The 22,088-nt window shown below is 55.0% G+C and overlaps 7 protein-coding genes across 7 annotated transcripts; 3 read left to right on the forward strand and 4 right to left on the reverse strand.

The window, feature by feature from the left end:
• Positions 1-2,492, forward strand: CAOG_00309 (hypothetical protein). Its single transcript, XM_004365123.2, has 2 exons — positions 1-1,872; positions 1,967-2,492. The coding sequence occupies exons 1-2, from the start codon at positions 166-168 to the stop codon at positions 2,282-2,284; spliced, it is 2,025 nt and encodes a 674-aa protein (XP_004365180.2). The 5' UTR covers positions 1-165; the 3' UTR covers positions 2,285-2,492.
• On the reverse strand, positions 2,364-3,493 carry CAOG_00310 (hypothetical protein). Its single transcript, XM_004365124.2, has 3 exons — positions 3,384-3,493; positions 2,646-2,775; positions 2,364-2,535 (listed from the first exon to the last, which is right to left on the reverse strand). Exons 1-3 carry the CDS (start codon positions 3,434-3,436, stop codon positions 2,527-2,529), a joined length of 192 nt encoding a protein of 63 aa, XP_004365181.1. The 5' UTR covers positions 3,437-3,493; the 3' UTR covers positions 2,364-2,526.
• Positions 3,494-3,550: 57 nt separating this feature from the next.
• On the reverse strand, positions 3,551-8,802 carry CAOG_00311 (protein kinase C delta-PA). Its single transcript, XM_004365125.2, has 5 exons — positions 8,702-8,802; positions 4,557-8,003; positions 4,265-4,394; positions 4,069-4,142; positions 3,551-3,968 (listed from the first exon to the last, which is right to left on the reverse strand). Exons 1-5 carry the CDS (start codon positions 8,741-8,743, stop codon positions 3,717-3,719), a joined length of 3,945 nt encoding a protein of 1,314 aa, XP_004365182.2. The 5' UTR covers positions 8,744-8,802; the 3' UTR covers positions 3,551-3,716.
• A 138-nt stretch (positions 8,803-8,940) lies between these two features.
• Positions 8,941-12,901, forward strand: CAOG_00312 (hypothetical protein). Its single transcript, XM_004365126.2, has 4 exons — positions 8,941-9,150; positions 9,267-10,133; positions 10,263-12,556; positions 12,666-12,901. Exons 1-4 carry the CDS (start codon positions 8,950-8,952, stop codon positions 12,745-12,747), a joined length of 3,444 nt encoding a protein of 1,147 aa, XP_004365183.1. The 5' UTR covers positions 8,941-8,949; the 3' UTR covers positions 12,748-12,901.
• Positions 12,767-17,413, reverse strand: CAOG_00313 (hypothetical protein). The gene is made up of 11 exons (XM_004365127.2): positions 17,398-17,413; positions 17,175-17,242; positions 14,601-16,829; positions 14,367-14,507; positions 14,125-14,283; positions 13,938-14,031; positions 13,721-13,857; positions 13,518-13,614; positions 13,254-13,424; positions 13,099-13,160; positions 12,767-12,992 (listed from the first exon to the last, which is right to left on the reverse strand). The coding sequence occupies exons 1-11, from the start codon at positions 17,405-17,407 to the stop codon at positions 12,843-12,845; spliced, it is 3,318 nt and encodes a 1,105-aa protein (XP_004365184.2). The 5' UTR covers positions 17,408-17,413; the 3' UTR covers positions 12,767-12,842.
• Positions 17,414-17,662: 249 nt separating this feature from the next.
• On the forward strand, positions 17,663-20,100 carry CAOG_00314 (hypothetical protein). Its single transcript, XM_004365128.2, has 4 exons — positions 17,663-17,848; positions 18,594-19,546; positions 19,648-19,730; positions 19,848-20,100. Exons 1-4 carry the CDS (start codon positions 17,704-17,706, stop codon positions 19,867-19,869), a joined length of 1,203 nt encoding a protein of 400 aa, XP_004365185.1. The 5' UTR covers positions 17,663-17,703; the 3' UTR covers positions 19,870-20,100.
• Positions 20,101-20,129: 29 nt separating this feature from the next.
• CAOG_00315 (calcineurin b subunit) lies at positions 20,130-22,000 on the reverse strand. Its single transcript, XM_004365129.2, has 5 exons — positions 21,954-22,000; positions 21,750-21,792; positions 20,873-21,109; positions 20,610-20,794; positions 20,130-20,502 (listed from the first exon to the last, which is right to left on the reverse strand). Exons 1-5 carry the CDS (start codon positions 21,954-21,956, stop codon positions 20,455-20,457), a joined length of 516 nt encoding a protein of 171 aa, XP_004365186.1. The 5' UTR covers positions 21,957-22,000; the 3' UTR covers positions 20,130-20,454.
• Between the last annotated feature and the right edge of the window lie 88 nt (positions 22,001-22,088).

The raw sequence follows: 22,088 nt of genomic DNA on the forward strand, positions 1-22,088 counted from the left end.
CCGGCATCACCAGCAGCTTCAGCTTCAGCCTCTGCCTCTGGAGATGAATTGCATGGCCAGGCCCAGCAACCGACAACACAACAGTCGACGCGAGCCGTCACACCCGATCCACAAATCCCCGTTGATCCCACCCACTTGCCCGGCTTGCAGCAACACACTCTGCAAATGCAGCAGCAGCAGCAGCAACAGCACCAACAGCAGCAACAGCACCAATCACAACAACACTCGACACAACCATCACCTCAGCCGATTCTACCACAACCGATCGAAAGCGCAAAGCAAAAGCCGCTGCGAAAAGCCTCCGACTCTGCTCGACCAATACTGCCAGCCCCTCCAACACAAGCGAGCGCACCCATTTCTGCAGCACCTGGGGCTCCGGCAACAGATAAGCAACCTTACAGCCAAGCACCCCAGTCGCAATACCTCTCCGAGGCAGAGCTGCACGCGCTGCACCAGCCTGGACCGCTACATCCGCGTCCGCCAGCCCTGTCGCAGCAAAATCAAATGAGCGTGTTTTCTTATGCTCCGGCGTACGGCCAGCATCAACAGCAAGCCCCAGTTTCGGGTCAACAAGTGGTGCAGCCGACCGCGTTCGGTCCACCACCGATCGGTTTCAACCGTGCTTCGTCACGGCAGCCGTCCCCGACACCCAGCCGGCCGCAGTCGCCCCCGATGCAGCAACAGCAACTGCAGCAGCAGCTCGCAAATGTTTCTCAACCCCCTCTGCATCAAGGCATGCTGCCACCGCAACCGCAGCCACTTCAGGGCCCCCAGGTCATGCAGCAGCCTCCCCCGCCTCATGGTTTCCAAGCTGTGGACGCGTATGCGGCTGCACCACCAGCTCCCCAGTTTGCAGGCCAGGAGCATCAGGTTCTGTATCCCGTCGCTTTCAATCCCCAGCAGCTTCAACAGCAAACTGCTCCGCCACCACACTTTGTCGACCCGACACAGCAACCGCAACAGCAAGGTGTTTATTATGTCTCGGCTCCTCCTGGCGCTCCTGACGGCTACATGTCTGCTGGATACGCCCAACCCGGTCAGTACGTCGACCCCTCCTTGATACAGCAGCAGCAGGAAGGGTATGTGTATCACGGGATGATGACTCTCGAGCAGCAGCAGCAGCAGCAGCAAGTCCAGCTTCAACAGCAGCACGCGCTTGCCGCGCAATCGCAACCACCAATGCCCGAGCAGCTCCAGTCACAACCGTTGCAAGCACAAGCACTACCGCCACAATACCCACCACCACTACAGCAACAGCAACAACAACAACAACAACAACAACAACTGCAGCAATCACCCTCCCAGATGCAACAACCACAGCCCCAACAAGAGCAGCAATTTGTGCCATACGACGCGCACGACCAACATCAATACCAGCAACAGCAACAGGCGTTTCACACTCAACAGCAGCAACTGTCTGCACCCGACACGTCTTCGTCTGCCAGCGATGCGAGCAGCGACTATGCAGCCTCTGGGCCGGTTGCCAGCGGGCCCACGCACCCCAACTCTGGATCTATCTTCCGTGGATTCAAGCGCCATCATTTCGACACAGAGGAGCAAGAGCTTTCGCTCGAAACAATCAAGCACTACATTGATCCTCGCGACGTTCCTTCCGAGGAGCAGTCCTGGTACTCTCAGCAGCGCTCCCTCCCGTTGCCGAGTCTCCTCGTGCAGCCGCATACAATGGAGTCCCTCTCGCTGCGGGACTGGCCGGCGCTGTTGCGGTGCCTTCGTGAGCTTTCCAACACGGAGCGTCTCGCCAGCCAGGCATTCGCCTCTCTCGCAGGTGGCGCTGGGCTTCAACTTCCCGCCAAGCTTGCCAAGAACCCCGAGGTGGCGGCAGAGTGGAATGTCATGCAAGAATATCTGACGGTAGGTGTTTGTTCGAGTGTTGGGTTGGTGCTGATTTGCCGGTTTTTTTTTTAACTTGTCTCTCACGGAATGCAACCAAAAATTTGGTTGACAGCGATGCACCGAGCGCGAGAACAGCGTCACACAGGTTTTAAGCGCAGTTGAGCGGCGACTGTTGGACGTCGTTACGCTGCGTGATCAAATTCATGATGCCATTTCAGACATTAAGGAGGGCCGCGCACCCCTGCTCCCCGAACGCAGCGAGTCCGTGTCTCCAATGCAGCCAGCCACGTACCTCGAGGAGGGACTATCGTTCGCTCGTGAGGGCGATGACGAGGATGGCGAGGACACTCAGGATGTTTTGTATCCCAGTTACCCTAGCGAGGATTCCCTGCAGCATGCCGCAGATTCGCTGGACTCTGAGAGCGCATAGTCGTGAGCATCGCTGCTTCGACTTGCTGTATTCTTAACACCCTCTCTCTCCCCCCGTCAGCTGACTTTATCGCTTTTAGTCATCTTTGTGTGCTTGTCATTTTCATGAATGATAAAATTCATTGTCAAATTGGATACATCTAAGCTCTAATCAAGCTTGCTCGTCATCGCACCCGAAAATTGCCTGTACACGCCCCGTTGGCTTGTTGTTTGCCGTGCACGGGAAAACGGCGTGCCATTGCGTTAGTTGGGCTGAACAAAAAGAAAAGGCAACATGGTGTCAGACGATCATTTGACCATTTTGTATCATCAGAGCTATCATAAACATCACAAATATCTGGACGGATGGACGCCGAACTTACACAGTTGGGATCCTTCTGGTCCAGAACGGCAGGGGCATATGCAGGATCCGTCTCGTCGCCCATCGATCCCACCCAGTTGTGAGGACCCATTCCGTTCTTCTTGGGTGGCTCGTTAATGGAGCGGCCAGTGCTGTGAAGGCATGTTTCGATCGAAACAAAACAAAAAAGTGAGCGTTTTGACCAGCAGCGTTCATTTTTGCTTTGTTTCGCTGGGAACAGATTGCGTAGTTGAAATTCGCACTCAATCACTCTGCATGACGATGACAGCGTGGGAGTCGGCCGAGCTCATTCTCCAACGCCACAAGCATGAAGGACTTGTTCTCCATCAACGATAGTGATTCGATCACAGCACATCCGAAATGCAATGGAAAAAATAAAATCCATCACATCAGAATGGGAACAGAAAAAAAATGCCGACAAGTCCGTCCTTCTGCTTTGGCTTGGCTGGGGGACAAGTAAGAACAAGCGACACAGACTGCCATTTATGCCAACCAAACTGCATCAGCAACCGAGTCACAACAAGAAGCAGCCGTCCACGAGCAAAGCGAATCGCAATCGACGAAGAGTTAAAATGTTGTTGATTCATGTTTGAATGAACAAGAACGAAAAAACAAAAAAGCGAATTTTGTTGTTGATATTTGCGTCATCAGAACGCCCCGCTGTTGCTGTGTGTCGCGCTCGTCTCGATGACACACAATAAGGGTAACAAAGATGCACCAAATTGGCAGATAGTATTACCCAGAGTGGCGATCCTTGCGAACGGGTTCAACTTCAGAGGTCGGCTTGGTCATTCTTGAGCTTGATTTCGCGCTGTTGTTTTTTGTTCTTGTGGGTACAAAAATCAAGCAATGAGCACAGTTCTGGTTATGGAAGGTGCCTGCCTTTTGATTCAACGAAAAGAATTATGGAGCATTGGTGAACGTTCATTGAAATTGCATTCAACACTCAAAAACACACACAAAAGCTGACCACAAAAATGCCACATTGGCCCCTTCACACATCCACAGAATACTGTAGCACACGGCTACCACACCAACAACAAGCAAGGCAAAAACGTGCGCCTGTCATCATTTAGGCCCAACCGGTGAACGTGCCAGCCGGGGCAGGTTGAACCGAGATCGGAGTCGGGGCGACTGGCGGCTTGATTTGACCGGCCTCGAGTTTGGCAAAGTCAATCTCCTTGAAGAAGGGGTGCTTGATGATATCGGCCTCATCCACCGAGGCACCGAGGCGTTTGGTGGCGTCCTTCTCCAGCAACGCCTTGATTGCGGCCTTTGCGGTCTTGCCCAGCGAGTGGGGCAGGTACGGCTCCTCGTTGACAATCTGCATCAGGAGCAGCAGCAGCAGCAGCAGCAGGATGATTGGCAGTCAGTTATAAAATCCGTTTCAATCATTGCAGCTTGTCCCTGCTCAATCCACTTGCCTGATTGCGGAGGACACCAATATCGTCAGCAAAGAACGGAGGACGACCGACAAGCATCATGTACATGACAACACCTGAGGTCGGGGGGAGGACAACCGAGAGACAAGAACGCTTTAGCAACCGCGCACTTTCAAATATCGGGCAATTTCAAGTAGCGCGCAACCACAAACTGTGTGTGCAAATTGTCGTAACATACCCAAGCCCCACCAGTCCACAGTCTTGTCGAATGGCCTGTTTGCGACCATTTCAGGAGCCATGAAGCCGGGCGTACCAGCAAACGCAGCGCCGCGACCGCCCGCCGGAACACAAAGACCAAAGTCAATGACCTGTAATTGTTCCAGATGACGATGAGTGAGCAGTGGCGAAATTCGTGAAACACGAGCAACACTTTTGACCATGCTCTACTGTCACTCCAGCAACAACCACAACAACAACAACCACAACAACAACAAAACCCAAACCCAAAACCCAAAACCAAAGCAGCTCACCTTGACATTGCCAGCAGTGTCAAACATCAGGTTGTGGAGGGCAAGATCGCGGTAAATGATGCCTTGCTTGTGCAGGTAGCGAAGGGCGGCAGCAATCTGGCAGGCGTAGAAGCGACCGAGCTTCTCGGGGAACTTGTCCTCGGGACGGGTGGGGACCTTGAAAGAGCCACCGCCGAGGTACTCGAGAATAAAGAAGGCATGCGAGGTCGTTTCGGTTGACGCAACAATGCGGCAAATGTTGGGATGGCGCAGCCGCTCAAAGCTGCGCTCGATGGCAATCTCGGGCGCGTTGGTGTCGTTCTTGGGCACAGTCTTGACGGCCACGTACTCCTTGTTGGACTTGCGCTGCGCAAGAGCCACCTTGCCGAACGAGCCCTCTCCAATCCACTTGACAAACGAAAGGTCTGCAAAGAACGTATCGGCAGCACTGCGGCTCTCGGCAGCAAGCTTGGCGTCGTTTGCTGCACGCTGCTGCATTTCGGCCGCTTCGGCAGCTTCCTCGGCAGAGTCCTCGTGCACGTGAATGCCAAACTTGATGACCACCACGGAAATGTTGTCTTCCGAGCCGTAGAGGTAGGCCAGGTCGCGCAGCTTCTTGGCGGCAGAGACGGGGTCGGGCACAGAGCGCGCAATTTCGACGGCCAGCTCGTACGAGACAACGTCCCACAGACCATCGCAGGCAAGAATGACAAACTCGTCCGCGGGCTGAATGTTGATGGCCTTCAGGAAGGGCTCGGGCGAAACGTACGGGTTGAGGTACGAGTCGCCGAACGCGCGGGTGGCAGCGAGAATGCCGTTGACACGGTCGTCGTCCGAGAAGAAGCCGCCCTGCGAGAGAATGCGGTTGCGTTCGACTTGGTTTTCGATCGAGTGCTTGGTCGTCAGCAGCTCGTACGTGTTGCCACCACGGCAGATGAGCGCCTCCGTGTCACCAATGTTGGCAGCAAAGAGTCGAACAACGCCGCTGTCCAGGCGCTGGAGGTACACCACAGCACCCGTCGAGCCGCAGCGGTAGCCAGCTTCGCCAATGTCGCGGTTGGCGCACAGGAACGCCGATCGGAGCGCAGCCAGAGGGTCGGCATTGCCAAGGCGACCCAGTTCGTTTTCGATGGCGACCGGGAAGGACTTGGCGAGAATGTCGGCAACGTCGGGCCCAGAGTGACCGTCAAACACACCAAAGATGGCCTCAAACTCGTTGCCGCGGACACGGCGCATCTTGACCAAGGAATCTTCCATGCGCAGGCGTCGACCCATAATGTCTGCCGAGCCGTACGACCAGACGTCACCCAGCAGGTAGCCGCCAGCCTCGGTCTTCTTGGCGTGCGCGTCGGAAAGCCCGCGAACATTGGCCACTGCCTCGGCAGTGATGCGCTGGAGCGCGGTCGTGGCAAACTGGCCTTCCACCACCAGCTTGGTGTTGCCGCTGACATCGAGAAGCTCGAGCACGGGGAGCGCACGGACGGAGGCAGGGATGGCAGCCAAGCGGTTGCAGCCGAGATCAAGGTGAACGAGCGATTCGGGGAGCGGGGGCAAGTCGCGCAGCTTGTTCGAGTTGGCGAGCACGTACTTGAGCTTCTTGAGACGGTTGATGCTGCGGGGCAGCTCGGTGAGCTTGTTGCCTGCAACGTTCAGCGTGCCCAGCTCGGTCAGACGCGAAATGTTGCCCGACACGGCAGTCAGGCCGTTGTAGCTCACGTCGAGAATGCGAAGCTTGAGCATGCCCGTGATCTTGTCGACCTGAGCATCGTTGAGGCGATTTTGGCCGACATACAGCTCTTCGACGGCATTGAGCTCGTCCGTGTCGGACAGCGCGGGCAATTCCGTCAGCATGTTGTTCGAGACGTTGAGCACGCGGGTCATGTAGCAGAACTTGAGCAGCTTGTCCGGGAGCTTTTGCAGACGGTTGTGCTGGACCTCAAAGATCTGGATGAGGCACTTGGCAAACTTTTCCGGGAGCACCTCGATCTGGTTGTACGCAGCGTACAGCCACTTGAGCGTGGGGATGGCAAAGATCTTGGCCGGGAGCGAGCGCAGCTGGTTGTTCTTGACAATGAGGGACTCGAGGTTGGGCAAGTCTCCGATGGCCTCGGGCAACGACGTCAGTCCGTTGTCGGTCAGGTTGATCTTTGTGAGCATCTGGGGAAGCACGGTAAAGTTGAGCGACCCCAGGAAGGCCTCGGGCGCGCGGATGGTCTTGAGGGCCGGCAGCGCAACATCCAGCGCGGGCGCGCGCGCAAAGTTGTTCGGGCCAATGTCGAGCGTCTCGAGCTTGGGCAAGTTGGCGAGAACGGGCGGGAATTGCTGCAGGGGGTTTTGACGAATGTCAATGCGCGTCAGGCTGACCAGCCGGGACATGCTTGCGGGCAGACTCGAGAGCTTGTTGAAGCGCACGTCGAGCAAGGTCAGCTTGGTCAAGTTGCCGATGCCGTCGGGGAGAACCTCCAGCGCGTTGCTCGTCAGGATGAGCTGGTGCAGCTCAACGAGTTGGCAAATGACAGGGGGCAGCGTTGCAAAGTCGTTGAAGGCGAGCACAAGCGTGGTCAGCTTGTTGAGCGTGCTGAGCTCGTTGGGGAGCGTTGAAAGCTGGTTGTTGTGCACGGCGAGAATGCGCAGGTTGGACAGCTTGCTGATGCCTGGCGGGATTGCGCGGATTTGGTTGCGCGAGAGGTCAATTTCAGAGAGCGAGGGCACGGAAAACAGGCCGGTCGGGAACTCTTGCAGGTTGTTGTCAATCAGCTGGATGCGGGTCATGGTCTTGAAGGCCGAGTAGTCCTGCAGCGGGCTGATCAAATTCTTGGCAAGCTCCAGGGCCGTCGTGGTGGCAGCCTTGCTCGTCAGAACGTCCGCGGGCAGGGCCTCGAGCGAGCGCTGCGCCAAGTTGACTGCGTTGGGGTCCTTTGAGGCGATCGGCGCAATGCGCGACAGCCAGTTCTTGCGGTCGACGGCGGATTCGCAGGCAAAGAGGACTGGGTTTTTGGCGCCGAGCTCGCGGACGCCAAACACGAAAGGCTTTTTCTTCTCCTCGACCTCGCTGACGAGCGCGCCCGTGAGCGACAGCGTCAGGAGGGGCTTGGTGGCCGAGGGCGACTCGTACTCGATGAGCTTGTTGCCCTTGATGATGCAGAAGCGGTTGTCCCACTTTTTGCCCTCCATGAGCAAGCCCTTGATGGAGATGGTCTCCTCGGGCGTTGCGAGGCGCGACAGGCCCGCAACAAAGCGAAGGACGTACGAGTGGTCCTTTGCGCTCTCCTCCGGGATTTCGGCGGCCTGGTAGCCCAGCAGGAAGAGATTGTCGCAGAGCAAGCGCAGCGGCGACTCGTCCTGGCGCATCCGGCGCTCGACGCCATTCGGAGTGCGCACAAACAGCTGTCCGCCGAGCTTGCTGGCCACTTCCTGGACGGTCGTGTTGATGGTCACTGGCACGACATCGAACTTGGAGAGGTCTGGCTGGAAAGATTTGGAAGAGTGGAAGGGGAAGATGAGCAACAACGGGGCAGTTTCAAACGAAGCGATACAGATCGGGTGAAGGCGAGAGATAGATAGATAGAGAGAGAGAGAGAGAGAGATAGAGAGAGAGAGAGAGAGAGAGAGTGTGTGTGTGTGTGTGTGTGTGGTACCGAAGCGACACAGAGGGACAAGGAAGATCAATGGGGGCAAAACCAATAAAAAAAAAAAAAAAACCACAACAACAACAACAACGGATCACAAAGCAAACAGGGACACGCTGCAGCTGGAACTCCCACCACCACCCGCTTCCCCCCCCCCAACAACAACTGAGTGCGTTCGATCAAGAAATAGGCGAGAGCTAGAGCGTGGGGGGGGGGTTTGACCGCAATGACCACTCAGAGAGAGCTAAATAAAAAACCAATGGGAAAACGGACGAGTTCACGCGCTCCACCAACTCAAACTCGCTGCTACTTCAGCCCCCTCATAGCCCACTACCACAGCTCCGAATCAACTCTACATCTGCTATCTCTCTCTTTGTCTTTCTTTGTCTCTTTGTCTCTCTTTGTCTTTGTCTCTCTGGTTGCAACATCAGACAACGAGCACAGACATTCAATGCTGCCTTCCTCTTTATGAGCTGCTGCTGCTGTATTGTGGTGTTGGTTCATTGTGTGATCGTCCATTGTCGCTCTTCTTCTTGCCTTGTAGACTCTGATGCTACCGTTGGTAGGGTAGGACGCCATTGAGGAAGAACAGAACAGAACAGAACAGACGAGGAAGAGCGAAAAAAAAAAAAAAAAAGAACAATGAGCCTTGCCTAAACCAGAAGATCACGACTACGACCACTACTACGACGACTTCGACGACTACTGAATGAGACACCAAACACTGCACGAATGCTGCTGTACAGTACAAGCGGGGCGGATCAGTCTTCGATTTTGCAATACCAATGCTGGGCCGATCTGCTGCCCTTTCGAGCGAGCCAACGACTGCTCCACATACAAGCAGCAGCAGCACCGCCGCCGCCATGATTGCGCGGGTTGCAGGCGCGACCAGTGAGACCGATCGCAGTGTCGCTGCGGCCGAACGCGAGGCCGAGGAGCTCCTGATCAAGCACAGCGTCAAGGACGTCCTCTCAACAGAGCAGAAGGTCAGTTTTGCCCCACCACCACCACCACGCCGCTACGCCACGCCACCCATCATTGTCGTCAAGCTGTACTCATTGCTCGTTCCTGCCATTCGTTCGTTCTTGTTCTTGTTGTGCAGCTGCGCGGCGACATTGAGCACAAGAAGGTCGAGCTGCGAACAATGGTCGGCGAGCGTTACCGCGATCTGATTGACGCAGCAGACAGCATTCTCGCCATGAAGCAAGGCAGCAATCTCGTCACACACTCACTCCAGCGATTGCAGACGCTGTGTCTTCACGCATCGGCGCGGCCACAGCCACAGCCACAGCCACAGCCGGTCGGTGGCGCCAATGCAATCATCTCAAACGCAGCGGCCTCGTCCACGTCGACATCCTCATCCAATCCGCTTGCAACTTCTGTCAATGCTCATGCTAATGCTGTTGCTGTTAGTGCTGGATTGTCGCGCCACAGTCGCGAGTCCGGAGTGCATGGCAAGGGCGCCGCCGATGTCGCCACGGCCAGCCCGAAGGCGCTCTTTCTGATGGCGAGCCAGATGAGGCTGCTTGTCGACGCACCCGAGCACATCTGGAGCGCACTTGAGGCGCACGAGCATTTGCGGGCTGCCAACCTCTTCCTGACAGCCACACAAGCCCACGCCGACTTTACGGCAGACGCCCAAAAGCGAACGCTGGCCGAGAATTTTCCCATTTTGCGCCAACAGTGGACCGCCATCAGCCATTTCCGCGAGCAAATCCTCACGGGTGCACGAAGGCAGCTGTGTATCACCTCATCAAGCACCGCTGCTCCTGCCCCTGCGACTGCTCGCGAGAGCGGTCTTGAGGATGCTCTGCAAACGCTCATTGTGCTCGACCACAAAACCCCTCTGCAAGTCTTGGGCGAGCTGCTCGAGTGGCGCAGGCGCAGTCTTCTTCGCTGCTTTGCTCTCGATGCAGACACTGTGCACGATGTTCCAGAGCGGTTTACGCACATGGTTTTGATTGTGAAGGTAAATATTTTGGTGTTATGAGTTCTCGCGGATTTGAAGTGTGGAAATTGTTTTCTGACCGTTTCCCCCCCCCCCCACGACCACCACCACCACCACACACACAAACACACTCACAACAATACACCTCAGCGCACCATTGCCAGCGTGCACGCATGTTTCATCTCGCCCGATGCCCCGTTTCCTGTGCCGTTGGACCAATTGCAACGCGCAACGGCGTCGTGGTTTGGACAGTGCTGCGAGCACTTTGCAGCCGTTCAGTCTGGTGCATCCTTCACAGCCCACGGACTGGCGGACGGGAGCCGCGCGGCTGGCGACGTCAAAGTCCCCCATGGCACTGTGGCGACCGAGATGCCCGACACTCCGGCAGGCGACCATGTGCTCCTGTTTGTCCATTCGTTGCGCACGTTGGGGTCTGTGGTAGACCGCGTGTTGGCTGCCCTGTCCGACTTTCCCGCGAGTGTGGTTGCTGCCGCCATTGGCCGTGCCTGCTCCGTTTGGGATGAGTTGGTTGTTCCCTCGCTTGTGGCTCGCGCGACGCAGTTGCTGCGCGGTTCCCTCGACCAAGCCACAGCTCAGCTGCGTGCTCAGTGCGACAGCGCCTTTGCCTCGGTCACCGCGTTCCATCACCAGCAACAAGCGCGACAGTCGGCAAAAATCACCCGCTCGACTTCCATGTTTGATAACTTGATTGCCATCGAGTCGTCACCCAGCGTGTCACAGATCGTCGCTAGTCTCGACAAGGCGCTTGCGGCCGCGGTGACGGATGCCAGTGTCCTCTGCACGGCCATCCACACCCAGCTCGGCAAGTTGCCCGACATTGCCCAGTCAACCGCGGCAGCCGCTCCAGCCTCGGTTCCGACGGCCATTGCCGCCATTTTCCAAGATTTGTTGTTTTGCGCTTTGGCGCGATTTAGCGAGGAATTGACGACCCGCGTCAAGGCCGTACAGGCGATTGGCGGCCAGAAGCACCCCGAAGGCGATGCCGCCAGTCCCGCCGCCATCTCGCCCGGCCAGCTGTCTGCGGAAACTGCCGACCAGCTGCTCTTCCTGGGCAAGTTGACGCAAACCGTGCTGTTGGGATCGACACAAATCAGCAGCTTCTTTTCAGCTCAGTTTGCCGCTCAGAGGCTCGGAGTCGTCAGTACTCCGGGATTGGCCCCCGGAATGCTCAGTGCGCATTCCAACACGACCGTCCAACCCAGAGGCGCCGTTCCTAGTGCCTTGTCGCGTCTTCCCACCGCGCACAACACCAACTCGCCGCAGCCACTCTTAGACTTTTCCTCCCCGTATGTCCCACCAAACACTGAAGCACGCCTGGTGGTGCTGTATTTTGCCTACCGCAGCACCTATCTTCATGCCTACCTTGCATGGGTTGATTGGGTGGCACACACGATTGCGGCTGGGTTTGAGGCGAATTTGCTGGCCTTCCCCTGGGTGGATGCCATGACCGACGTCATCGGCGCGACGGCGGGGGCGACTTCCCAGTCTGTCTTGCCGTCCATTGCGCTGTCCGCTCGTCTGGGGTGGGACAATGTTGCCGTGCACGAAGGCGACTCGACTGCCGCCTCCTCCGCGCCCTCGGCAAACGACAGCTTGAACACATCCCTGTCCGCCCATGCCAGTATTGCTGTCCCGACATGTGCGTCGAGCGTCATGTACAACATGCTATTCGACCTGTGTCGTGAAATTGAGCGCGCTGGTGGCCATCGCATCGACACCGAGGTGCTGCTCTGGCTGACCCGTGCCGTCTCGCACCAGGTTGTCGAGCGCTTGTCGCATCTTCTTGCGAGCAATCGAATCACGCTTAAGCCGATGCCGGTTGTCACCTCCACCGGCACCACTGCCTCTTCTGCCGGTCCAGCGAGCGTTGTTCTCGGCCAGGACGGCGCAATCCAGCTCTTGTTCGATGTGCAGTTTGGCATCAAGCGATTGCTGGAGGAGGCTCGCGGAGCCACCAAGACCCTGACCGCACTTGCCAGCGCGGCGGCTGTGGTGGCTGGTTCTGCCACTGCAGTTTTATCCGCTCACGCACCAGCGTTGGCCAACGCTGGAAACTCCCACCAGCTTCAGCAGCAGCAGCACGAACGTGCATCTCAAGTTGCCACCTCGCTACAGCTGCTAGTCTCTCCCTTCAGCAATCCGGCTCAGGTCTTGTCCAAGGACATTGGCTTTACGCGTGCTTGCGACGAGGTTTTGCGCCGTTTGGAAGAATTGGTCGATCCGTTCGATTTCGCCGTGTTGTCACCTCTGCTGCAGACAAACGTCGATGCTTGCGTGCACAAGTCTTCATTGCTTTTTGGTGCTTTGGTGCTTCTTGCCCAGACCAACGCCGGTCCAGGTCCCATCAAAAAGCCCTCTGCGGCCCTCCCTTCCAGCTCGTTCGAGGCACACTCCATTCTGCCCGTTTCGTCGTTTTCAGGCCGGTATGTGTATTGTGTTTTTTTTCCCGTGCTGTTTGTGTGCTTCAGGCAGCCTGATAAAGCGCACTGGCTCACTGGTTGACTGACTGCTTGATGATGTTGCGCCATCCAGGTTTTCGTTGCTTCCTGTGGTGGAAACACGCCGCAAGCAGACCGCCGCCATGGCTGCTCAACCGCGACGTCTCAAGGCTTAGGCAGTCTGTTTTGTTTCTGGTTGGTTTTATTGTGCAAGTCGATTGTTGCACAATAGTATTTGCGACTTATTTTATAACTCGGACTGTTCAGCCCTTTACACATCCCACTCTTTGTCATCAAAGAAGAAATCGTCATCATCCTCGAGCAAATCCATGCGATGCGTGGCGATAGCGAGCTTGAGCGTCTCTTGGAGGCTGTTGAGGACAACCACCGAATTGCGCGACTTTTTGTTCTTTTCTTGAACCTGTGTAAGATGACAAAACGAGACAGCAGAGAGGCAATTTCGATATGAGCTCGGTGATTGCAAAAGAAACAAACAAGCATCGATTATGACCAATACACTCTCATACCGCATTGGCAACGATGCGAAGCTTGGCTCCATTCTTGATCTGATCAAGGAGAGACGCTTTCACTGAGGAGAAAGAAAAAATCAAAGCGCGCAAAAAATCTGATTTGAGTCCACAACGACACTCCACTTGAACCATCGACCGGCTGCAGCACTCACAGCGTGGACTACTGGCAGCTCCATCTGCGGAAGAAGCAGCAGCCGTTGGAACAAGTGCTGTAGCAATGCGTTCCACGAGAGAGGTATGCTTGATGACATCGGACCGCACAACATCAAGAGCCTTGCCCACGGCTTGCAACTCGCGGCCAAGAGTTGCCTGAAGCACTTCGCCTGGCGAGGCAGAGTCCACGGGGAAACGTCAGCCAAAAGTTTTCAACGCACACATCATTGACAAAAACTACCACTATAAGCCACCGACCGTACCGGTTGTCTTGCCCTCGCCAAATTGAACAAGCAGCAGGGACATGTTTTCAAACTTTTTGAGCAGATTGCCCAAAGCGACAGCGAGTTGCTTAAAGTACTATGCCAACGAAGCAGACCAATACAAAAGCAAGGTGAGCTTCAGTCGCCCCCCCCTTCTAACCCCCACCAAACGTTGGCTTGAAACAACAACAACGCGCACTCACCTTGGTCGAATCAACAGCAGCCTTGCCTTGGAGCTCAAGCTCCTTCTCAAGCTCTTCATTGATTTGCGACATTTCAATCAAGGCAGCCTCTCCCTCTTGCATGCCTTTGCTGAGCTGGTCGACTTCCGATAGGATGACTAACAAACGAAATCAATGCAAGTGACATGGTCAGATGTCGTGTGCCACTATCAACCAGCCAAATTGTCGCAGCACTTACCCGACATTTTTTCAATCACTTGTTCGTTCTGGGCCAGCTTGTGTTGCTTGAACTGTGCCATGGACTGTCGATTGTCCATCTTCATTTGCGCCATCTGTTGTCAAAGCCAATAAACAAACAAGGTTAGTGTCACGGATGGCCAGTCAGGAGAGCGACTCAAAAAACGGGTTATCAAACGAGTCCGCACCATTGCCTTGCGTTGCTCTGGATCAGTCACGTTCCCGAGCTCACGAAGCTTGGCCATGTCGCCGGCAGCCACAGCATCCACGCCTTTGCCGGCCATGATGGACTGCCTGGCGTTCATCAGAGTCATCCGCTTTTGCACCTGCTTTTCTTGGACATTGGCCTGTATGCAAGCGTTTGTCAAAATTGTCCAAAACAATCACAGTTGGCAATGTTTTGAAAATCTTTTTTCGCTTTGAGGCCTACCTTGAACTTTTCAAGAACTTGCAATCGACCAGACTGCTTGTCACACTTGTCTTTGAGCTCGAGCGTCTGCGAGGTTGCAGTCGCGAGAGCTGACTTGAGAGCGACCAGCTCGGCTTCGACCTTGGCAATGTCTTTCTGCTTCTGCCAATTGAAAGGAGTGGAAAAGGGAACAACAAGAGTTATCAGCACCAAAACTGACACGTACAAACACGCTTTAACGCTTTAACAACTTGCCTCTTCGCTGGCTGCAATTGCCGCTGCGGCAGCTGACTTTTGCTGGAGGGCAGCGTTGGCTTGCTGGAGCTGGGCAGTTAGCTCTGCCACAGTTTGGCGCGCTTGGGTGGATTCCGCGGAGGCCTGTGTGGCTTGCTGTTGGGCGGCGTCCAAGCGAGACAGCGCTTCCGTCGACTGTTGCTGGGCATCGCTCAGTTGCGAGACCAACTCGAGCAACTCCTGGCGCGCACTCGCCGCGTCGGACTTTGCCTGGACAACTTGCTGCTGAAGCGCTCCAGATTCGGAGGACTGCACTTGGGCATCGCCAAGTTGGGCTGTCAGATCTTTCAGGCGAGCCTGCGTCGTCGCAAGCTGCGCGGCCGCTTCGTTTCTGGCCTGTTCGTTTCGCACAGCCGTCGCCTGGACATCGACAAGCTCCTGCTGCACAGCAGTCAGCTTGCTCGATGCGTCTGCAGCCAGCTGCTTGGCAGCGGTGGCCTGCATGGACAGGCGGGCGATATCCTCGCTGCGCTGTCGCGTCGCATCCTCGAGCATGCGCTTCAGAGCGGCGACCTCCGCGGACGAAGAAGAGGCACCTGGCTGCTGCAAGGAGGCCGGCGCTGCCGTGGTCGCGGCCGCAGTGCCTGCACCCGATGCCGCCACCTTCTTGGCATCTGCAAGCTGCCGCTCGAGATCCGCAATCTTGAAGCGAGCAGCGGTCGCGTCCGCGTCCACCTTGCTCTGCGTGGACTGCTGCTGCTGTTGCTGCTCGATGGCTTGCTTGGTCAGGTCCTTGGCCTTGGTTTCAGCCTCGTTGGCGCGCTCGGTAGAGGTGCGAACTTGTGAGCGCAAGGCATCAACCTCATTTTCGAGCGACAGGATACGTCGCTGCGTGTCGAGATCGAGCACAGAAGAGGATGGCGCTGGCAGTTGCTGCGGAGGCGCAGGTTTGCGACGCTCTTGCTCCAAGTCCTGCTCGAGTTGCTGCAACCGGGCCGACTGCGCAGCCGCATTCTGTTCAGCGGCGAGAAGCGACGCCTGCAAGGTGCTGGCCGTGGCTCTGGCGTCGGCAACATCGGCTTGAAGCTGATCGCGACGAGCAATCGCCGCGCTGGCGCTCGAGCGCTCCGCAGCCAGCGCGAAGCTGAGTTCTTCAATCCGAGTCGCTGCACTGCTGGCACTGGTTGCAAGTGATGACGCCGCCGTCGAAGCCCTGGTTTCGTGCTCGACCACTGTCGCACGCAGCGACTCATTTTCTGCTTGTGTTTGCGTTTGCTGTTGCACGGCATCCATCAGCTCGCATTGAAGCTCGTCGTATTGGGCTGACTTTGACGCCAGAGTCGCCTGCGCGGCTTGAACCGCAGATTCAAGGCTGGCAATCTTTTGCTGGAGTTCGAGTGACGGCTGAGTGTCGGGGGAAGGTGCAGGCACAGCCGCAGTAACGGCGCCAGAGCTGGCGGTGGCCACCTGAAGTGCCACCAGCTGCTCCTGAAGAGCCGCTGCTGCACGTTCGTGCTTGTCGGCCCGGCTTTCGGCAGAGCGCAACTGGATGCGGAGCCCGGCAAGCTCGGTCTTGCTGCTGCTGCTGCTGCTACTGTCGCTAGAGGCAGCGGGCGCACCAGCAGCTGGCGCGACAGCAGGTACCGCTGCAAGCTGGGTCTGGAGCTCGGAGATTCGTGTATTGCGCTCTTGCAGAGAGGCCTGCAACGCTTGCTGAGCGCTTTGTAGCGCTTGCTGCGCAGAGTTGCTGTGCTCGAGCTGCGCGGCAAGCTCAAGACTCGCTGACTGAGACTGCTGGAGCTGCTGCAGCGTGGCAAGGTTGGACTGGTGTAGGTCTGCAATCTGCGCCTTCAAGGTTTGCACCTCTGTCGAATTCATCGGAGTGGCCGGAGCCGAGGCTTGTTGGCGCAACGCTGACTCGAGTTGGGCCAGCTTGGCTTGCTGCTCTGCTTCGCGCGTCTGGCGCTGAGTTTCCAGTGCACTCAGACGGTCTTGAAGAGCGCGTTCTGCAGCCCGAGCGGCGCTGACCTCTTGCTGTCTAGCTGCAGCGTCGTTCTGAGCGCTGAGGAGCTGCGATTTCAGGCCCTCGACCTCCGCCACGGCCGCCGCCGCATTTGCCGCCGCCGCAGCCGTCGCCTCTGGGGTCGGTGGAGGGTGGGCCTTGAGGATGGCATGCTGCTTCTGGAGGAGGGTCATGGCCTGGGTGCACTTGGCCTGCCACTCTGCCTGTGACTGCGTGAGCGCGGCAATCTGCACCAAAAACAACCCAACCCACACACAATTCAAAATGAAAAAGTCAGATGCTTCTTCTGCTTCTTGCTCTATAGTGTTGCGTGAATGGTTGGATGATGATAGTGAGACATCTTCCCAATTGGCACTTTTGGTGGTCGGGCGACTGGAAGAGCGGCAAAAAACCGGGCTTTGGCTTTTGTCCCAGGTTTGCCGTCGAGCGCCGTCCGGGCACAGCGCATGCAAAATTGATTGCGAGCACACTTCTGACCTGCTTCCTTCTAATGCACGTTCGATGGCAGCGGGGAAGGAGTGCTGCAATCTGACCAACCACCCTCCTCAACCACAAAAGCAACGACAACAAACCTGAGCTTGGCTGTCGCGCTGGCTCTGGGCCAGGCGCTCGTTCTCGGCAGCCAGTGCGCGAATGCGATCTGCAGAGATGGGACACATCGAGCATCAGAAGGGCAGACCAGGTGAGTGGAGGTGACAAAGTCGGTGAGGAAAGCAAACGAGAAAAAAAAAAAGAAAAAAAGTTCAACCGGAAGAAAAACGGCTTTCAAGGCTTTTCGTTGTTGTTTTTGGTTACCGTCGGCCATTCGGTGAAGAAGATGGAGTGAGCGAGAAGTAGCAAAAAGGCATTCAACAAGAATAATAATAAACAACAACCCTGTTCACGTCGCTGGCATGAGCTTCAGCGCGGGTTTGAGGTGGAAGTTTGGTTGTTCAAATTTCCAGCCATCATCTTCTTCTTCTCCATTCCCGCTCGCTTCCGCTCTCATTTTATCCAATGTTGCCATGGGTATCGAAATGCATGGACGTCTGTCTCTGTCCGTCGTTCCGAACGCGGCTCAGTCCGTTTTTACAACCAACCACAATCTTGTGACTGAAACAAATGCCGCCAAAGCCATCCAAGAACGGAAAGCCGGCCGATCCGCGTCTGGCCGCCACTGTGCGCACCATCAACGATCTCAAGCGGTCCAAGCCGTCCTGGGAAGAGCTCGTCAAGCTCTGTTCCAAGTACCACAACGCCCTTGAAGGTAAAGCAAAGTCGCTCACAACCCCCCCCCAAAAAAAAAAAAAAAAACTTGCTTCATTTTTTTTTTTTTTTTGGTTTGACCCTCGCTCGCGACCACGCTTCCCTTCTGCGACGGACGACCCATTGATGAAAGCGATGAGCGATGAGTACTACAGGGTGGACCTTGCATGGTGTGCAACTCGACCGACGTTGCCAACACGAATTTCCGCTTCAAACATTATTTTATTTTATTTTATTTTATATTTTATCTTTTATTTTATTTTATATTTTATCTTTTATTTTATTTTATTTTATTTCCATTCTCATCGGCATTGTTATGTGCATTGAGTGTGGCGAAACGCGCTTTTTTGCTGCTCTGTCGCTCTGCCTCGTGTTCGCTCTGCTAAACCCCCCCCTTTCATCACATGCCATGTGCAAAGCAGACCATGGGCGTCGCTTCTTCAGCTTGCGATGCGCTTCCCTCTTCCCTTTGAATGTTTGATTCGATCATTTTTTTTTTGTATTTTTCTTGATTTTTTTTTTTAACCTTGACTTTACTGTGGCACATTGCTGAGCCCACCAGAACGACATACGCTGCCCCCAGTCATCCCGCAACGTTACGCAACACACCACTGATACTACATGATGGCCTCAGTGAAGAAGAACAGCAGAGAGCAGCTGCAGTGAATCACCACTCAACCGCAACCCCTTTCCCTGCTGCTCTTCACTCGTCACTCACTCACTCACTCACATACCACATCTAACAGTCGTGACAGAAACCGCCAGGGCGTTCACCGCGGGAATGAGAGCCGCAGCGTCACACGCTGGCAAAAACTCGAGCCTGGACGTGCAGCGCGAGCTGTATGCGATTGCCGACATCCACGACCGCCTGGAGACGCATCGCACCAACGTGCGCCAGTCGCTGTCTGAGGGCTTTATGATCCCGATCAAGCGCTACATTGACGCGGAAATGTCCACGCTGCAGGCATGGGAGAAGAACTACAAGGCGCACTTCAAGTACCTCAACAACGAAATGACCAAGGCCGAGGAGGCCTCCAAGTCGGCAGGCAAGAAGAACGCGGCTGCCCTCCAGCAGGCCATTCTGGACTTGACTTCCCGCGTCAAGGAGATTGAGACGGCTCGCCAGAGCAAGCTTCGCGAGCTCTTCCTGGTTGAGCGCGAAAAGTATTGCGGCCTGCTCCTGCGCTACGTCGAAGTGGTCAAGAGCGAGCTCAAGCTGCACGAGGACGGCTTCCATTCGCTTGGCAACGGCGTCTCTGGCTGGTGCGATCTGGCGTCATCGAAAGACTCGCTGCCCGCCGACAGCGAGTCGCTCATCACCGCGAAAGAGCGCACGTTTGTTGGTCTCAAGACGGAGGGTGGCAGCCCCGCGCCAGTGCCCTCGCACGGCGGCGGATACGGCGGTCATGCTGCTCCCGCGAGCTACGGCGGAGGCGAGGAGTACGGCAACGAACAGTGGGACGAAGAGGAAGTTTGGGACGAGGAATTGTACGACGACAACTCTGGCTACAACAACCAGCAGCAACATCAGCCACAACAATCCTACGGTGGCGGTTACCACAATGCTGGCATCCCCGCCCCGCCTGCGCCACCACCGATGGGTCCCAAGCCCGGTCAGCCAGCTCAGCAGCAGACCTGGAAGGTCCGGGCCCTCTACGACAATGTTGCTGATGATGCACAAGAATTGAGCTTCCGAGCAGTAAGTGATTTGTTTGAGGATAGGTGGTTGAGGATAGGTGGTTGAGGAAGGATGGGATGTCTCATTCTTGTTTGTGTTCGATTGTTCTGCTCCCGTTTTAGGGCGACATTATCGAAGTCACAAAGCAAGTCAACGACGAGTGGTGGGCTGGTCTCTGCAACGGCCAGCACGGCATTTTCCCCAGGTATGGACAAACGCATTTGTCTTTGGTGTTTGTGTTTTTGCTTTTGTGTTGGGGTGCATTTCGCTCATCCATCTCTCATTCTTCTTTGGCTGTTTGCTTTGATGTCACCTTGGATAGCAATTATTGCGAACAACTATAAAGAGCACATTGGCATGACTGGAGCTGGTTTTTCCAGTCAGAACCGACTGTCCTTTCCTTGTTCGCGTCTTTTTGTGTGCGTGTGTGTTTGCATGTTTTGTCAGGATGTTTTTACTGTGTGTGTCTCCGTTTGTTTCATCTCGTTCTCTCCTGATGTTTTTGGATGGTTTTCTACAATCTTTGCTTTGCTTTGCACATTTGACAAAAACAAATACGATCCCTTCTTCTTGCAGTCAACTGATGAATGCATCGAGCCCAACGGGAGCCAAGAAGGGTAGATGGGACATGGAAGACCAATTGCATGTAATGCGTTTGGTTACAACAAAAGGCACAAACCAACACAAGCCACACACAGATAAAAAAACCTAAAGCTCACAAATCATCATCACAACAAGCTCAAACAGTAGAGCCATCGTACAAATAAATGCCAAACAGCCAGCCAAGCTACTCTTGCAAAGAGAGCCAAACGCGAGTGAAATTTGCACCACAAAAACGAGAGAGGGAGAGAGAGATAAAATGGGGAAAACATCACTCAACCGATCAGATGTCGCGCTGAAGAGCAACACCAAAAAGAATGTGTTGGCTGTTAGATCTTGACAACCATCTTTGTGTCCACATCTGTCTGGCCAATAACCTGCCCAACCAACGCAAATTTCAAAAGCGAACAAAAAAAAAACCGCAAAACACAAAACAGTCAGACTCGAATCCGCCAAGGCGCAAAATCAATGTTCCGAAACGTACCGAGCAGAACTCTTCAAAGCTAATCTTGCCATCGTTGTCTTTGTCGGCATACATGATGGTCTTGTCGACAATCTGTTGAAGCTGCCCTTCCTTCAAGTTGGTCCCTACCATCATCTTGAGCACTTGGTACAGCTCGCCGTTCGAGATGAAGCCGTCGCGATCAATGTCGTAGATTTGGAAAGCAACTGGAGTCGACCACGGGGTGAGATGATGCGCAAGAAAGCAAAGCCTCGAAAAAAAAAAAAAAGTAGTCAAAAACGTACATTGGAGCTTGGCTTGCTTGTCTGCCTTGCCAGCAAAGATGGAAAGCGATTCAATAAACTCTTGGAAGTCGACGTCACCACCACCGTCGCGATCGAGCGTTGCAATGATTCGCGATACAAGGGGATTTTGGTTGAGCTCGGGCAGACTCAAAAACTCGTCGTAGCTGATTGTGCCGTTCTTGTCCTTGTCCAGCTTCTTGAACCTGATTGCGAGGCGTTTGAGCTCTGCAGGAGTGACTGTGGTTGCACGAGACGAGACGAGAGAAAGGTCCGCAAGGGCGCGACGAAGATTAGCATGAATGATTGGCAGGAGCCGAGATTCGTGCGGCTGTCTGTCTGTCTCTGTCCCCGTGCCGATTCCAAAGTACGATAGAAACACGCACAGAGAAGAAGAACAAGAAAACGACGGAGAGAGACACACACACGACGATAGACAGAAAAGGAGACAAACGAAGCCAGAGAGAAAGCAAATAGAACTGTTTTTGATTTTTTTTGTTTGTTTTTCGTGCTGGTCGCGTTGCTTCAGTCAAGCCCAGGCCGTCTTGACAAGGGGACAGGATCAAAAATCGACTGTCGCAGCCACTGCCATGAGAGCGCCGAGACAAGCCCCCGAAACCGGACATGTCCGTGAGACGCAACAGAAACAAGAGAGAAAAGTGTATTTTTTTTTTTCGGTTTCTGTTTTGTTTTCCCGATTAACGCGCATCCGCTGCGTCGCAAACACGCCGAGGAAAGGGAATCGTGCACAGCAAGTCGGTTGCGCAGAGCATGTGTGTATGCGTGCAGTCGGCCTCTTGGTCCCCCACGACGAGCACCGCTCCTCAAAACGAACAAAATACAAAAGTCAAAAAAAAAAAAAAAAAGAGCAAAAACTCACAGTTGGCAGCCGAAGCGCCTTCGAACATTGATTCCGTGTTGCCCTATTGAGCCCCGGTCGCGAGCAGGAGATGGTCAGCAAGCCCAAGCAAAGCAAAGCGGAAGCGGAAGCAGCGAGTGCGCGTGAGTGACACCGAGTCAGCAAGCAACAACAATAAAAAAAAATCATTCAAAAAGACAAAAAAAAAAAAAAAGCGCAACCAACCATTGTCTAGAATTGAATTTGAGCGAAAAAAAAAAAAAGTAATCAGAAAAGCAAGGAGTGGCTGTGTGTGTGTGATTGATGGATTAAAAATCGATTTGCAGCAATTCACAGAGGATTAAGCAAATAAGCCAGCAT

Source organism: Capsaspora owczarzaki, assembly GCF_000151315.2.
Source record: "Capsaspora owczarzaki ATCC 30864 unplaced genomic scaffold supercont2.1, whole genome shotgun sequence".
Lineage (NCBI taxonomy): Eukaryota > Filasterea > Ministeriida > Capsasporidae > Capsaspora > Capsaspora owczarzaki.

Coding starts and splice junctions, on each gene's coding strand:
- CAOG_00309 (XM_004365123.2), top strand. CDS start 166: ATGCAGCAGCAGCAGCAGCAACAGCACCAACAGCAGCAACAGCACCAA. Junction 1,873..1,966: donor TCATGCAAGAATATCTGACG/GTAGGTGTTTGT, acceptor TTTGGTTGACAG/CGATGCACCGAGCGCGAGAA.
- CAOG_00313 (XM_004365127.2), bottom strand. Junction 14,508..14,600: donor CAATTGCAGCCAGCGAAGAG/GCAAGTTGTTAA, acceptor TTCAATTGGCAG/AAGCAGAAAGACATTGCCAA. Junction 14,032..14,124: donor CAGAGCAACGCAAGGCAATG/GTGCGGACTCGT, acceptor CTTTGACAACAG/ATGGCGCAAATGAAGATGGA.
- CAOG_00315 (XM_004365129.2), bottom strand. Junction 20,795..20,872: donor CAAGCAAGCCAAGCTCCAAT/GTACGTTTTTGA, acceptor GGTCGACTCCAG/TTGCTTTCCAAATCTACGAC. Junction 20,503..20,609: donor GCTTTGAAGAGTTCTGCTCG/GTACGTTTCGGA, acceptor TTGGTTGGGCAG/GTTATTGGCCAGACAGATGT.
- CAOG_00310 (XM_004365124.2), bottom strand. CDS start 3,436: ATGACCAAGCCGACCTCTGAAGTTGAACCCGTTCGCAAGGATCGCCAC. Junction 2,776..3,383: donor CGCAAGGATCGCCACTCTGG/GTAATACTATCT, acceptor ATGCCTTCACAG/CACTGGCCGCTCCATTAACG.
- CAOG_00314 (XM_004365128.2), top strand. CDS start 17,704: ATGCCGCCAAAGCCATCCAAGAACGGAAAGCCGGCCGATCCGCGTCTG. Junction 17,849..18,593: donor GTACCACAACGCCCTTGAAG/GTAAAGCAAAGT, acceptor CACATCTAACAG/TCGTGACAGAAACCGCCAGG. Junction 19,731..19,847: donor CAGCACGGCATTTTCCCCAG/GTATGGACAAAC, acceptor CACCTTGGATAG/CAATTATTGCGAACAACTAT.
- CAOG_00312 (XM_004365126.2), top strand. CDS start 8,950: ATGCTGGGCCGATCTGCTGCCCTTTCGAGCGAGCCAACGACTGCTCCA. Junction 9,151..9,266: donor TCCTCTCAACAGAGCAGAAG/GTCAGTTTTGCC, acceptor CTTGTTGTGCAG/CTGCGCGGCGACATTGAGCA. Junction 12,557..12,665: donor GTTTCGTCGTTTTCAGGCCG/GTATGTGTATTG, acceptor TGCGCCATCCAG/GTTTTCGTTGCTTCCTGTGG.
- CAOG_00311 (XM_004365125.2), bottom strand. CDS start 8,743: ATGGCGTCCTACCCTACCAACGGTAGCATCAGAGTCTACAAG. Junction 4,395..4,556: donor ACACTGCTGGCAATGTCAAG/GTGAGCTGCTTT, acceptor GAACAATTACAG/GTCATTGACTTTGGTCTTTG. Junction 4,143..4,264: donor TGTGGACTGGTGGGGCTTGG/GTATGTTACGAC, acceptor CCCCGACCTCAG/GTGTTGTCATGTACATGATG.